Source organism: Astyanax mexicanus, chromosome 7 (assembly GCF_023375975.1).
Source record: "Astyanax mexicanus isolate ESR-SI-001 chromosome 7, AstMex3_surface, whole genome shotgun sequence".
Taxonomy (NCBI): domain Eukaryota; kingdom Metazoa; phylum Chordata; class Actinopteri; order Characiformes; family Acestrorhamphidae; genus Astyanax; species Astyanax mexicanus.
In genome coordinates this window covers 49,784,489-49,801,261 of record NC_064414.1, presented here as the reverse complement: position 1 = coordinate 49,801,261, position 16,773 = coordinate 49,784,489, and the positions used below count along the sequence as shown (strand labels likewise).

Here is a 16,773-nt window from a genome sequence, read left to right as displayed (position 1 = left end):
TTTTGTACCAGGAGTAAAGGCATAAAGTTATCCAAAAGCAGTGTGTAAGACTGGTGGAGGAGAACATGGCAATTTTAATTTGCCAAAAATGTCTACCCAGTTATAAAAAAAAAAACCTTAAGGTTTTTTTTTTATAACTGGGAAGACATTTTTGGCAAATTAAAATTTTAAGAAAATAAACAAGTAAAGGACTATACAATACAATCTAAACATCCAAACAACAAACTACAAAAACACGAAACACACTGGGTTTGTTTTGTAAAGTAAAAGGTGAAATGCTAGTCCACTGTAAACAATATAGCCAACAGCTACATGACCACAGAAGAACACTTCATACACCAAACATGGCATTTCAGCTACAGTTAAAGGTAACTAATATAGTTAATTAACTAGTTTAATAGTTTGAGTTTGAGTACTATGTGTGACTTTGGTTGATGATGAAGTGTTTTTTTACAAGCCTGTTTAAGTTCAGAAAGAAACACACTAAAATTCATTTAACAGAGTATTGACTGGCATTGCTTTGTTTTTAACAGTGTAGGTTAATATTTTTTTTTTGTCATTTCTAACAAGAAAAGAGTCTTACCTGAGTTATTTTAATGTTCTTGGTCATTGTGGCGTCATGTTCAGTCAACAGAGGGTGCAATTAGCAATCTAGCTAGCTGAAAACATTGTAGTTAATTAGCTAGTTAGCAGTGTCAATTAGGGTTAGCTTTTAGTCTACTGCCTCTCTCTTCACCTGGTCGTTGCCTAGATACCTATACTGGCACTTCCTTCCTGCTTTTTAGCTTTTTTAGCTTTCTTAGCTCATTTATTTATTATATTTTTTAACATTGTCTTTATATCCTTTTGAGGGTATCTGTACTGTAGTGTTTAGCCTCAAAAGTGCTAGTGTTTGCTGGTGGTCTGTGGCTGGGTAACCCTGTTTTACAGATAATTATCACCTGTAAACCAGGCAGGTGTAGCTAATTGCTATTTTCTTTCGTCCAATCTGGTTTCTGATAGCCAAGGTGGTTGAAAAGCTGGCTACCCTGGGTTTATTATTCAACTAATGTGGCTTCTAGCCTTTAAAAATGACTTAGCTAGGATTTTTTTTATTCTTTTGACTATTATGATATTTATAGAACTTATTATATTTCCCAGCTTAATCACTTTATTTTTTCTGTTGCATGCATTTCATTTTATATTAAATAAATGGATTTGATAACCTAGATTTGCAAACCTTATGAATTGTTCCTGGTGACCTTAAGGATTTTTAGTAATATTTCTTGATATATTAATAACAGAGTGGGCAGCTTAAAATTTTAGTATGGAGACAAAATGAGAAATATATTTATTTTCCCTTTAAAATAAAACTGTAAAAGTTGTAATGTCACTAATGTCAAAGTCTACTTCTTTAAAGTGACTGTAATACCAAGAGGAGATCTAAACTAATATATTCTAATATATATGAAAATAGCTTAGTGAAAATTAAATTTATAAACATGTTATGGCAAGTTATGGCCACGCCTTAGTGTGCGATCTCATTCCAACACTTTAATAAGTTGTAGCCACACATTACTATTATTTATTGTTATTTATTTATTTTTACACAATGTCACCTTAGGAGCTTCGTACCAACTAAACCATTAAACTCAAACACAAAATTACAAGCCTAAGTTAGCCATGCTATTTATTTTGTTCTGAAGGGTTTGTACTTCCAAGGACTTCTGAAGGAAAAATGGCTTGAGGTTTACAGTATGTAATTTCTATGCATCAAACTCACATTGTTCAGCAAGGTAAATGATTATGCTCTTCTTTTGTAGGACTTGTCGAGCTTATTCTAAATCCTATTTTCTGCACCTGCCAAGCTTTTGTATTAAATTCTGTGGAATATTGATTCCTGAAAAATCTACAATTACAGAATACACAAATCTCAATCACGTCATTGCTACACTTAATCACAAGATATTTACCTTGGGCTGTCAACAACAGTCAGTAACAGTAAAAGCCCATTTATGTATTCAGTGTAATTATTAAAGCAACAATCAGAACATCTCCAAACACATCAAAGATCAAGTTGGGGAAAAAAAGAAATTTATTGCATCGTATGTGCATGTAATACCAATACAAATTTTACAAAAGGTCACTGAGAAACAAAAACATCAGTGTTTCAGCTGTAAACTAAAATAACATAATAATACCAACAAAGCAAACAATAACCATCACAATTCAGAAGCTCTTTCACATCTTCCTCTTCTGGGTGCTGATGTATAACACTGGGGGAAAAAAGAAAAAAAAGAATGGAGAAGACATTAAAGAAACATTATTTAAAGGAACACAAATTAGGAGTTTATTAAAGTATTGTTTGTACAATAAAACCTGGAATTAGTCATGCATTAGGCGTGTACTAAGCTGTATTTATTATGGACTTTATTAGTAGATAATTAGAAGTCTGGTAAGTGAAAATCACTAATGACTGCATTGTTAGCTGTGACGATGCACAATAAACACTGTACCAGCACCCTGTTACACACAATACTTAATGCTGTTTAGTCAGTAATTAGTGATGAGCAGAAGCACAGCACCTAAAATGTCCATTACACGACATGCACAGTGGGTGGATGATAATTTAACCCTTTTCTTTTAACAACCAAACACTGACAACTAAAATAAATAAAAAATAATAATAATAACTTAATAAATAAATAGTAAAAGGAAGAGAAACTAAATGTAAGATGCAGATCAATGCTTATTTACTGCTGTTCTGTATCCAAATGTGGTAAAAACATCATCATGAGCATTTTACACAACTATTTACCACCCTGTTATTTTACCCAATAACAAAGCTCTCGGATTCTCTTTTACAGGAAAAAAAAAAAAAAAAAAACATTAACAAAAAAAAACTTTACTTTACTTACTAAACAATAAAAAAAGTGCAATATTGTATTGTACATGTTTTTTTCTTTTCTTTTACTTGATAATGGCTGTGTTTATTCATATTGTCTTATTCATTTTTTATTTGCTTTAAGGCAGGGGTGTCCAAACTTTTTTTGTTGGGGGCCAGAAGGAGAAATATATTTGAAGTCACGAAATGAAATATACCACTTTAAAATAATACTTTTTTCCCTGATTATTTCATTTACACACCATTTTACTTGACTAACTATCTTTTTCTTTTACAGTGTTGTGTAAACTAAGATTTTTCAAATTGAGGTTTAATTTCATGATGTCTCTTAGTATTAAATTCCTTAATTACGGCAACTTTTAGACTCTTTGGTCCGTTTTTTCTGTGCTAGAACTGCGCACCCTCTCCGCTTTTAGACTCTTTGGCCCGTTTCTGACACCTAGCGTTCAAACTTTGAATCTCACATTATAAAAACCTGCTTAACAGCGGGCCAACTTTCATTCTATTTCTAAAATACTTCAAAGGAAACGGGCCACAAATGGCCCGCGGGCCGTAGTTTGGACACCCTTGGTTTAAGGGTAAAAGTTTTAAAAAATTATATATTCTACTAAATGTTTAAAACTAGTATACTTATTCTTGGCCTATTCTCTCAGTGGCTTCATGAGGTAGAACCTGGAATGATTCTCCAGCTGTTTTAAAGAAGTTTAAGAGGTGCAAAGCTCTTGTTCACTGCTTTTTTTTTCCACTCTGTGCTCCAACTCACCTCAAACCACTTGAGTTTGGTTTTTATATGTCAGGTGTTTGTGAAAGCCAATCTTTTTTGTCTACTACGTAACTGCATGTGTTCCTTCATAGATTTTAAAACTGATGTCCGTAAGATTCCAGGTTATGTTCAGTCAGAGAGAGAGAGAAAGAGAGTGCTTATTTAGAAACTTCACTCTCACTCCTTCATTTCTTTGGATTTACTATGAGTGAATGAGCTACTGAGCTCCGAGTTTCCCCTTCTGAAGTCTCCATTGCTCCACCAGCCGCTCGCGTTCAGTAAAACTGAGCCGGATCCTCTTTTAGAGGCTGTAGGTGTGACGTAAGTACGTAAAGACGTGTGAAGAGGCCAGAAGAAGAACTCGTGACTCGTCGAAAAGCGACCTGACATCCCAGTTTTTAGAATAAATATATTAAGTTTAGCAGGGATGGTCGTTCCAGCACACTGGTACCATTAAACACAATATGTTGTCCCTTCTCCACTAAAAAATAATACGGACTGTCCCTTTAAGTCATTAATATTAATACACAATGTAGTAAAGAATACAAATAAAAAACAAATATTAATGAGAAAGAGACCACACTTTTGACTGGTACTGAATATCACCCAAGAATATTGGTTATCGTGTCAGGCTTATATGTACTAAATTATGCCAAATTCTGAACACTTGCTACCAAACATCTAAACGCCTGTTACTAAAATTAACAACAAAGGACTCACAACAACATAAAAACGGCTCCACTGGGATTATGAAGCAGATCATTAATTCAGGGAACAATCTATTCTTCTGTCACAGCCCATCATTGTTTCTGCTACATCAGTATAATGCTTCATCAGGGTAGTACCTGGGCTGTGAGCCTCTTATTAGGGGCAGTAATACAGATCTGCTGCTCTACAGCCAGTTCTGCTGCAATTACAGCCAGATAGTCTCATTTAACCCAGCCGCTGTAGGTTCAGCCATCAGTGACTTCCTGTGCTTTAACACACATGATTCAGCTCGTCAGGTAATTACTAAGCCATTAATGCATGATCTGTTCTATTAACAGACAGTATGCAGTTCATGGCTACTCCAAGATCAGGCCTACATTACGCATCACAGCTAAACAAGCCTAGTGTTTGCTTTTGTGCTACTTGAAACACTGGGAAAGGGATTTGTGTCAAACACAACATTCTAATATGTTTGTTTTTCCAATATTGTATAGTAGGTCATACACTTGCTAGTCCATTAACCCTCCTGTTATGTTCATTTGTTAGGAACAGCAATGGTGTTCCCAGGTCTATTTGACCCAGTGCATATTTAATTATCCAGTTAATATCCAAAATAATAATTATAAAAAAAATCCTAACAAGCAGTGTCAATATTTTATTACTAAATACACTGCTAATTAATCTATCAATATGTAGTGCAATTGTGTTCCTTACCGCAAACACATACTGGTTCAATCAGGATAATCACTCGTTTTTCCAAAAAAAAAAAAGATGGCACATTTTGTTTTGTGTTATGTTTAACTACTTTACCACTTTTGAAAGACCAACATAAGACATAATAGATTTACATACCATAAAAAAATAACATTGCAATTTTGTTTTAGTTTTTGTTTATTGCAGGGGGTTATATGTTGATTACAGTAAGTAAGGCATGCAGAAGACGTTTTATACTGGAAAAATACATTTATCTTTTTTTCCTAGATCTTCAAACTTTTAAACTGGTCAATTTGACCCGTAACATAACAGAAGGGTTAACCAATACATTTCTTTTTCATGCCGTCAAGGCAACTTTTCATGACCATACAGCTTAAAAAAATCAATAAATGGACAATAAAACTAAAAATCAACTAAAACTAAAACTAATTATAGTAGGCCTAAAATGAATGATAAAACATGTTGAAACACAATCTTCAACAATAAAATGTATGTCAGATCCTGAGAGCTCCATTGTGTAGGGCTAAATTACTGAACTAACTAACTAGTGCTGATGTATTTTGTTAGCTCAAAATAGATTTTCTTCGTCAATAATCTAAAAAACACAAAGATTTGTAGACCAAATTTCCATGACTTTTCCAACATTTTCTTTTCATATTTGTATTTTTCCAAACTTGATCTAGGCCTGGAAATTGCTATTTTCAAATTCCATGACTTTTCCAGGTTTTTCAAGGCCATACGAACCATTATAGGTATACTATAGGAACAAACATATTGGGACACCTTCTCATTCGTTGTTTCTACTTAAATCAAGGTCTATCTAAAAAAGGCTTTCTACTACTTTTTAAAGCAATCTTGTCTGTGAGAATTTGACTGCATTCAGCAATAAGAGCATTAGGATGGTCAGGATGATGATCAGATAATGATCACCACCACAATTCCTAAGTATACTGACTACGTATCATCCAACCCTACATACTCCCTAACTCTGCAACTCTGTTCAAAAGTATTGTATTAAGTACCATCATTACAGAGAACACAGTTCCACAGCTCAATGCTGGGGGCTTTATTCCCCTCTAGCTCATTCCTGGCATTCTGACTTGGGCAAATAGGTTCTATACGTCTTGCAGTACCTCTGGACTGTACATGCTGCTTGTTCACATTAATCAACAGGTGTAAGGTGTCCCTTGCACAGTTAAGCTACATGTTTGTTTGTTGTTTATGCTACCTACCATTGTTTCCCCTCAGAAACGCATCTCCATACTTGTTCTTCAGCTGGCCATTCACATACTCCTCTGTCTGCTCCACAGCAATGTTCATGTAGCCATCAAGACAAGCGAGGACACCTGCAGAACATCCATAAGGTAAGTTTTAAAGAGGCACCAAACCTCCTGATTTTAGCTGACAGCACCCTCAGCTCAAATTTAAAAAAGGCTAAAAACAAAAATGGGAAGAGTAGTTTGGGAGGGACACTGGGTGATGTATGGGTTTAGAGGTGGGGCAGAAGGGAGAGCTGATTGGCTGAGATGCAGCAGTGTGTCTCTGATAGCAGTGAGATGCAGATGGTTGGATGTCAGCAGGAGGGTATTGTATTACTGATTGACTGATCTGCATGTTGTGAGTGTTTTCGTACCAAAGTACACAGAAACATCATCCTCCCTATTAGTGTGAAAAAGTATGTTTTTTCACAAGTTTTATTGGCTCTTTAAGGCTGGACACTCCTGCTTCTGCACAGGTAATAACAGCTTAAGTGTAGGATCAGTAAAATAATTCCCTTTATTCAAGCTTGTTTTGTAAAAAAATATATATATAAAAATGATCAAATCATAATTTCGAAGCAGCTGTGCAATTTATTTAAAGGTTGTACATGGGTGTTGTGGAGTTCAGTCTTGTGTAAATTGTGGTATTGAAATATCATAATTAAAGGAGAAGCATCATTACTTTATTTCAACCATTATAATCCAGTGCAGTTTACTAAGCCAGTGAAATACCTACTTAGTTATAAATAAATACTGACGGTTTAACACTTTCTGTAACACTACTCTAAGGGTTTCAGTACATTATATATTGTATATTACCATTTCTGTAAAACATATTAAAATACAAGTTTTTAGTCATATTGTCTAACTCTTATGTGTGGGAAACATAAATAAGATCAGTTTAAAAAACAAAAGTAATGTGAGGTTGTCACCAAGACAAGATAAGGATTTTGTCTCCCTCCAATAACAAAATACAACACTTCAGCAATTTATTTAGACTACCAGTGTAAAATATATAAATCTTGAGAAAGCCCATATAATGGAAGAAAAATACATAACAGATGCAGCTTCAGCACACAGCAAATTACAGCAGGAGTTCATTTTCAGCTACTCAAAGCAGCAGTGGTGCTTTTACCTCTGTAATCCACTCCAGAGTTCAGTTTCACCACCACTGGCCTTCCAATGATCTGCTTCAGGAAGTCACTGGGGGTCTGCTTCCGGAGGCTCATTTTGACTAACAGGGAGTGAAAAAGAAAAAAAAGAGAGTGAATTATAAATGAAGAATGAATAATAATGAGCTGACGAGCTGCAAGTCTGCATTTCAATCTCACACTAATCACATGTTTAATATTTCTGATGTTGCAGTAATTCATGCGAACTCATTTTTTATACCCACACAAAAGTATCTGTACCTTGTTAATCCTTTTTTTTTCTTTTCAGCTTGAACACAATGCTCATCTTTACACTGTTAGACTTATTAAAAAACAACTATTATAAACTATTAAAGAGCATTTCCTAATAGACACACAAAATGGTTGTACAGATTAAGTGGTTACTGTATCAAATCCATGCTAGGCTGTTGCCACGTGATTGCCATGTTATTCCAGGTGGTTTCTATGATATTTCTAGCTAGTTACTGTGGTATCCAAAGTAGTTGTTAAGGTGTTGTTATGAGGTTTCACCTGACTGCAAGTATACAGTGAAGTGAAATGACAATAAAGCAACATAGGACTCTCAATGAAATACATAAAGTGCAATGTGCAAACATAAACCTAGAACATAAGACTAGAAAGAAATAGCAATATACATGAAATATACATATCAGTTAGACAGTTAACAGATGGGACAGTGCAGTGCTGGCACAGAGAGTGTGGTGAGGATAAGTTAAAGAGACAGCTATGCAACTTATACAGCATGTAGGTACATGCATCTGCTTATAACTTACAGTGAAATAAATAATTATTTGATTCCTTGCTGATTCCCCACTGACAAAAGACATCTACAATTTTAAGTGTAGGTTCATTTTAACAATAAAATATATAAAACATAAAATCCAGAAAAATCACATTGTATAAATGATATACATTGATATGCATTTTACAGATACCATTTTTATTATTTATTATTTCTTTCACTGTGAAAGATAGAATTAGAATCATAGGCTGTTCATGTCTTTGTCAGTAAGCAAACCTACAAAAACAGCAAGGGATCAAATAATTATTTGCCTCACTGTATATAAACAGTAGTTTGAGATACACAGTACTAGTTGTAGAATTAGAGCTGGGCAATAGATCAATATTTTATCATATCTTGACACTTTCTTATTGAATAAACAAGATGCTTTAATAAGCATACTGAGTACACCATCAATATTTGACGATTATTAATGTACTTAAAATCAGCTTGATTGTTGGTTCATTTACTGATTTTGGACTTGATATATCACAGTGGACAAACACCAGCAGATGACCATCAGTAAAGTTTACATTTTATTAGGAAAATCAAGGAAGTCTGGAGGAAGAGTGGAGAGACACACAGTGCATGCTGCTTGAGGTCTAGTGTGAAGTTTCCACCAATCAGTGATGATTTGGAGAGACATCATGTCATCTGCTGGTGTTTCTCGGAAAATCTTACAGCCATTCATGCTTGCCTTTGCTGACAACATTTATGGAGATGCAGATTTCATTTTCCAGCAGGACTTGGCACACTGCCCACACTGCCAAAAATAAGTCTTATATAATATTCTAATTTTCTGAGATATTGATTTTTGGGTTTTCATTGGCTGTAAGTCATAATCAACAACAGTAACACTTATATAATATATGAGTTTCTCATTCTGAACTGAATTAACTTACTGAAATAAAGTAAAATTGTTTTTTGAGATTCACTAGTATAGTAACGTTACTGTGTTTAGCTAAAACTGTATAACAAAATACTGTATAAATACTGTAAAAAAAACTCGGGCAGTTCTGTCTGCTAAAACCACGTAAATCTCACATATCTACAGTAAAAGGTTCAATTTGTGCAGTTAGGCTAGATTATCTAGTTTAGTTAAACCAGTGAATTCTACAGTATTATCTAGCAGTTAGCCACGTTAGCCTAGCCTAGCTACACATCTAACTGCCTCCAAACCCGCATAATAAACAAACCTCCGCTATAAACCCGCACTATTACTGTAACTACAGCGATTTATTCTTATAAACTGCGGGTTTATATCCCGCACTGAATCCATAACCCGCCGGATTATACTCACCTTATTTTAGCGCAGGTTAGCTTAGCTGCTGCTTCAACAACGTTCTCTGCACGTCCCGGTGTTGATGGCGCTCCACCAATCAGCAGCCGAGCTTAGTACAGAACTACGGGTGCCGCTGAGGGACAGTTCGCCTTCACGACAAAGGGCTTTTATATTATATTATATTATATTATATTATATTATATTATATTATATTATATTATATTATATTATATTATATTATATTATATTATATTATATTATATTATATTATATTATATTATATTATATTATATTATATTATATTATATTATATTATATTATATTATATTATATTATATTATTAAAATAAAAATATGTAATGTTTCACTTTTTACAGATGAAAAATATGTAAAAAAAAAAAAAAGAAAAAATAAACAATAAATTAATTAAAAATGCAAAACTGGAGATACAAGTATTTGATTTGCAGGACATCAAAATTGTAATATTATACAATTATAATACAGTTATAATAAGTCGTAATATTGTTATATTTTAAAAAAATCTGATTCAGTAAAAAATAATAAAATCAATTAATTAATTAAAATAATACAAAATACTACTGAATATTGAACAAGATGAACTGCAGTCCCTTGATAATTGTGAGTTTCACATTAGTGATAGTTACAAACAACCTCCCACCATGAATTGTTCATGTTCATATCAAATCAAATCAAATTTATTTGTATAGCGCTGGTGTTGGCACAAAGCAGCTTTACAGAAATGTGATCAAAGGACAAAGAATCAGGCAAAACATTAAACATAGAAAATACAGAACACAGGACCCCCAGTGAGCGCGGAGGCAAGGAAAAACTCCCTCAGAGCTGCAGGAGGAGGAAGAAACCTTGGGAGGACCAAGACTCACATTTAAGGGGTGACCATCCTACCACTGGTCAAACGGCTTTTAAATTAAAATATAAAAAGTCTTTATACATCCACATAGGTTTTATATATTCTGGAGTATATGTAAGGATGTAATCTGTAGTGGAGAGTAAGATTGATGATGAGCAGCTGATCTGTGGTGGGTGATGGAGAAGAGCTGACTTCAGAAATTTCCATCAGTCTGGCCGGACAGGGGACATGAGAGCCCGAGGGTCCAACATCCATCGGTATTGGGTCAGACAGGTGGGCAGTCAGTAACTCGGAGGAAGGCAGAGAGATGGAATTAGTTTTACTGGATTTATGTAAAACAGAAAATATAAAACATAAAACTCAGATCTGAATAAACTAACTAAAGGGAGAGAGCCAGAAGGTAACATAGACACGGAGCCTCCCTGAAACATCAGCATCCACCCACTCCACCGTCCACAAACCTGAGTGACCGTGTGCAGTGGGAGAACAACAGCACCAGCATCTCAGTTTACCCACAATTCCCTCTGTCCATGAACCCCTGAATCTGCAGCCTTATCTAAAAGGAGAAACATTAATTACCAAAAGCTAAATAAACAAGTAAGTTTTCAATCTAGACTTCATATTTAATAGTTTTTACATTTAACTTTTTTACATATTTCCATGTAAAAATAAAGATTTATGCTGCAGTTGATTTGAACCAAGTAAGAAATTGCAAATACCAGACAGCAAAATATTGACATTAAATCAATATTATTTATTTATTCAATATAACTGTATTGATCTCTGATATCAAAATGAATTTATTTGTGCATGTTGATTCAACATTAATTTAGTATTATTGTTTTATAATAATGGTTTGTATTACATTTTACTTACATTATATATGCATATCTTGTTTGTGTTCTATTAGTATAGTCTATATAATGTGGTCTTGCAGTGTAGAAAAGGACATTTAAATAATAATTATTAATAATCTTATTATTAATAGAGTATAAGAGATCAACCTTTTAAAACCTTTAAATTAATGTTGATTTAATTACAGAATTTGAACACTAACCAATGCCTATCAAAGTTAACATACATAACATACTACACAGTGCAGTATCATCATTCCATCCAGAGATGCAATCTTCTCATTTTCAGTTTCAGAGCATCAGTATGGTTCTGAAGCTACTCTTTAAGGGTAAAATTGCTACATAATATTGCTTTCAACAGTTCAACCTTTTTGTCAATACTATATTGAACTGCTTGTGCTTAGAGTTTACAAAAGAAACTGTTACAAGTTAGGACTGTACAAATGTAATGGTGATCAGTACACTGCAAAAAAATAAAAATGAAGCCAGAATCTTCCGCCGTTTTGGCGATTCAGAGACCAGAGTCTGCGCAGTAGAGACCAGAGTAGGGAGAAAGGCTGTTGAGAGCTCCTACTCATTTAAATAACCCCGCCCCTGAGGGCTGCCTCGCGGTCACAGACTGCAGAGCGGGGCGGAGCGGAGCTGACGGTCTGTTATTGGTCCCGCCCATAACCAGCCCTTTTACCATAACCACACCTTTTTTGAATAGAGCCGAATAAAGTTTCAAAAACCGAATTCTGTGGGGATATAAAAAATTGACAATATAAGCAGAGGCTACACTAGCTGCTGCATTTAAATAATGGAGGTAGAATTAGAGTATATTAGAAAAAAAACGTGATTGAAAGTTGTCTGCTTTGCCATTGAAACCTATGGGGATGGGTGGGGTTACACAGCTTTCTGCAGCCGAACAGCAGGGGGCGCCCGACCTGTGGTGGCTTCACTTTTAAGAGACGATGCTCTGTCCAGCTATATACAGTCTATGATATTTACAATTATGGCATTTAGCTGATGCTCTTATCCAGAGCGACTTACAAGCTTGTTCCTATTACAGAGGTGGGCCAATGTAGTGTTAGGAGTCTAGCCCAGGGACTCTTATTGGTGTAGCACAGCATTCAGTCACCCAGGCAGATAGTGGTGTTATCCACTGCGCCACACCAACCATACTTGTCTTTCTCTTGTAAGTCGTGTAAGATTCTTTGGCTTATTTTAGGACTTATGATCATAATCAGTCTTACTTAGAATTTAAACTGAAAATAAGCCAAAACTGACATTTTGTGAGTGCTTATTTTAGGAACTCTTACTAAGAAAAATTTGTTTACCACTTTGGCTGTTTCTTTGCTTAATTTAAACATATACAACTCTTATTTAACTATATTTTCCAATTCATTTTTTTTTTGCAATGTTTTATCCAATGTTATTCAGCAGCCCCTTAAGCATTGTTGGTCAAGCTCACACTTGCATTGATTATTATGGTATTATGGTATTATCATCTCTTTTTCTTCTACCGCTCTGTCCTAAGAACTTGTCGGAGTGAAGGCTGAGTTAAGAGGAGCCGTGGAAGGGAGGATGGATGTAGGTGGAGGATAAACAGTGAGGAGAGAGAGCAGGGCTGGAGAGCAGTGTGCGCTGCTGCTTTCAGGCAGAGCGAGGCAGGAACCTGAGAGGCAGAATCATAAAGCACGTCTGGCGCATCCAGACAGTTTGCTTGTTAGCGGGGCATGGCGAGCCCTGCGGAGGCTAGAGGTTAATTTGGTATCTGGCGCCGTGTTAAACTAAGGTCAGCGCTACAAGTCCTTAAGTCATAAACAAGTGTGGTTAAGAACCGCGTACACACCTAGGCACAGGTTAATGAATATTCAATGAACGTTTTTTTTTTTTCCTCTCTCTTTCTTTCTTCCCCTCGTCGCTTCCCTCGGTCCGTGTCCGGAAGGGGCTTGGAGGAAGGGAAGCCATTCGGAGGCTTTAACGCCTGCCCTTAATCAAAGCGATTGTTGTGTGTTATATACCGGCTGCTTTCTGAAGGTCCAGCAGGAGAAAAACAGCAGGATTGATAATAATGGAGGGGTAGTACGAGCTACTGTCATGATGTTGTGAGGTTGTGAGCTGAGCGATACAAATACACACACACACATACACACACACACACATACATACATGCACACACACACAAAGAGTGCCCACACACACATACACGCTTGTACACACTCGTACACACTCGTACACATACACGATATTGACCTTCCTGGTGTACTGCAGCTCATTCTTGACTTTACTGGACAGGAGCCAAGAGCCAGGCTTGTTAAGTGATACTGAATGAAAACACAATGGAGCCGTGGAGACACAACTTGGGTTTCACGAGCTTTTTCCTCTACGCCATTGTGCCAGTTGCCTGGAGAGGCGATGAGAATGTTTCCCGCAGCCTCTGTGCGCAGGAGAAGAAGACGTTTTAACCTTATTGACCTGTCCTTCTGGATCGGCGCTGCTCTGCGGCACCACGTTTTCTCTTTCATGATGAAATGAATAAAGCGATTGGTGGCTCTGCGGCTTTCTCGCGCCGCCGGGTGTGGGTGGGCCTCATGCAAATACAAAACTGATTTGCGAAAGACAAAAGGCGGCGCAGACCGTTCGAGCGCGCTGCGAGCGGGCGACCCTTGGACGAGTGCCCTGAGCCTTGACCGATGCGAAAGCTGTAACTCAACAGTAATAGCCGCCCGGAGAGGGCAGATGGGACTGTTTTTCGGGGCCTGGCTCGGAGATACCGGGGGGTGCTCAGATGGACAGTGGCACAGTTGATTTGCTGGTACAACCTGCTTCACCTTTCCAAGCCCCTGAAGACCTGAGAGGGAGGGGAGGCGAAATGAAAAGATTACAGTGGGAGCTATGGCAGGGTTAGAGAGGAGGAGCGTAGAGAGTGTAGGAGCTGCTGAGGAGCGGGGGAAAAAAAAAACACAAAAAAAAAGAAAACAGGGGGCGGGGGTAACCCTTGCCTGCCGCAGGCACATTCGCTGGGAAGAAGAAGAAGACGGAAGGGAGGCAGGCATGGAGAGATGGACGGATGGCGGGGAGAGTCTAGACTGAGCTGACCTTCGCGGGCGAGGGCTTTCTCTCCGGGGTCAGCCTGGATATGGAGGGAGGGGGGGTATAATGGAAAAACCTCGAGGGAGTTTTCAAATGAAAACCAGATTGGCTGCCGGCGTGTACTTTCTCTCCTTTCTCTCCCGCCCCCACCCTCCCCCCATCCGCCCTCTCCCTAATCCCCGCACTGGATGGAGGTAATAGCTTAGAAATGATGGTGGATGGAGGCGGGGGGGGGGGGGGGGGGCGTCGCCTTGATCAAAAAAATGAACAGCGCAGCCTCGCTCGCCTCAACTAACACCCAGATCCAGCAAGGCCTAGCCTATAACCGAGCGAAGATAGCTCGCGCGGTTATGGACTGCAGCCAGAATGCGATTCCAAGTCTCTGGCTGTGGCCTCTAGCCCTGTGTCAAATATGTGTCTGATGCGAATTTGTATCCAGGCCTTATTTCTATTTGAAAAGGGATCGCGTAGATATGTGAGAAGCTGAGCCACGTTATTCTGTCTTACATCGGCCTGACGTCATTGACTTAAAGGACCTGAATACCCTGTTGTGCCAAGAGTCATGTGACAAAGTCCCTTGACTTTTGCCATGTCCCACCATGGCAAGCTAAAAAACTGTTCACTGGTGCTGACCCTGTTTTTTCTAACTACTCTCTGTATTACTCCTTTTGTTATTAAAGCTTTAATTTTACATCTGTGCTTGTTTGAGTTCTGCCCGAATATGACAAGCCTGTTCAACACAAGTTGCACTAACTATTCTAGTTTAGATTACTAGCATTGACTGCCAAGCTGGTAACTAACATAAAATTATCCATATATTTTCTTCTTCTATTTCCTTTCTCTTCTTTCTTTTTTTCTGGCTTCATGAATGTTGAAGTTTCATATTTTGCCGACTGCAGGAATCACAAACCTGGCTGGCTAGCTACTGTCAGCAACTTGTGGGAGGGGCCCCCTTGAGGGAGATTCCGATAACAATGTCAGTGTATTTTTCTGCATTGACCATCACAGAATTAAAAGGGGCGCTCACATTTTTTTTTTAGGTGCATTCAATTCATGACCAGATGTTTTCTGGGGGCCCAAGGCCAGCTCGGGGCCCTATAGGCAATTGAGTGGTGTGCTTGCCTCGTTGCAACATGCCTGCCTGTGTGGAATATGTCTGTGGAGTCTGTTCACTTGGACAAGTGTGACAGGTGTGGCAGGTAAAGTCTTCTATGGTGCATTTCTGGTACACATATGACACTATGCATTAAGGAAGGTAAATTTCCTCTTGGGTTTGTTGGGTTCTCACTGATCCTCTGATCATAGAATCGTCTTTGACAATAACCTTTACTTGTGTTGAAGTACAATAATGTTATTTAGATTTTGTATTCTGTTTATTATTCATGTAAAAGTTTGCATAGCTGCCAACAGGAATGCCCTATGGGTTTGTGCACTGCTGTGTCCATGTGTCTGTAACAAGCAGGGTGTATTTAAAATGTTAGATTTTCCTGTACTTAAATTCAATTACTGAATTTAATTTTCTGCAAAAGAGGCGGGACCTTTCTTGTAATTTCACCACACTGCTTTGACGGAAGGAGTCTTCATTGGACAGTCCTATCAGGATTTCAGCTTTGAAGCTACTGTAAATGGACTTACAGTAAAATGCAAAAATGTTACATATTTTCCTTTAAAAGAAGCATGCTGTAACGTCAAATAATTCTGGACTAAGGAAAATACATAAGCATATTAAAAGCTCTAAAAAACTTTAAAAAAAAAACTGTGTATTAACTTACACGTAAAGTTCAGTCCGTGCTATTTACTTAACCTCCTGCCTTGAAGTGTAGATGTAAGTCAGCAGTTCACACTCTAAAAAACAGAGGTACGATATGAGTACTTTTTTGTACTCGAAGGTACACTCTTCATAATTGTACCATCAAAGGTACAATATTGGTCTTTACAGGGTCAGATTTGTTCCCTCTGAAGTACAAAGTAATTTCTAACAGCAATAAGTACAAATTTGTACCATTTAACCAGCCAAAGGGTACATTCAGTATTCTGCATCACTGTACTAATGAACAATATATATTTAAATTGCACATTTTTTATTTGAAAGCCAGACAATTTTGTATCATCAAGTTTTTGAGCCAAATTTAGTTGATGATAATGTTTATAATCTTTATGATCTTTCCTGCCACAAAAACCATGGGTACAAAAAAGGACTTTCACTGAAAGGTACTTTTTTGTGCCTCAATATAAGGTACAGCCCCAGCGACAAGCTTTGTACTCTTTTAAGTACAAATCTGTACTTATATTTCTTAGAGTGCATGATGAATTATTAGTTAGAGCTGTCATTGCAGTATAGTGTTACTTCACTGAAGCTAATTGAAGCTAATGAGACACATTGATAGATC

General features: G+C 37.1%; 1 protein-coding gene across 1 annotated transcript; it reads right to left on the bottom strand.

Moving 5' to 3' along the window:
- Positions 1-2,056: 2,056 nt before the first annotated feature.
- On the bottom strand, positions 2,057-9,700 carry lsm6 (LSM6 homolog, U6 small nuclear RNA and mRNA degradation associated). The gene is made up of 4 exons (XM_007231568.4): positions 9,582-9,700; positions 7,464-7,562; positions 6,302-6,415; positions 2,057-2,255 (listed from the first exon to the last, which is right to left on the bottom strand). Exons 2-4 carry the CDS (start codon positions 7,555-7,557, stop codon positions 2,221-2,223), a joined length of 243 nt encoding a protein of 80 aa, XP_007231630.1. The 5' UTR covers positions 7,558-7,562; positions 9,582-9,700; the 3' UTR covers positions 2,057-2,220.
- Positions 9,701-16,773: the final 7,073 nt, after the last annotated feature.

What these genes read in the sequence shown, in the direction of transcription:
- lsm6 (XM_007231568.4), bottom strand. Translation starts at nt 7,557, where the DNA reads ATGAGCCTCCGGAAGCAGACCCCCAGTGACTTCCTGAAGCAGATCATT. An exon ending in CTCTGGAGTGGATTACAGAG is followed by an intron (nt 6,416 to 7,463) that starts GTAAAAGCACCA and finishes GATGTTCTGCAG; the next exon opens with GTGTCCTCGCTTGTCTTGAT. An exon ending in GTTTCTGAGGGGAAACAATG is followed by an intron (nt 2,256 to 6,301) that starts GTAGGTAGCATA and finishes TTTTTCCCCCAG; the next exon opens with TGTTATACATCAGCACCCAG.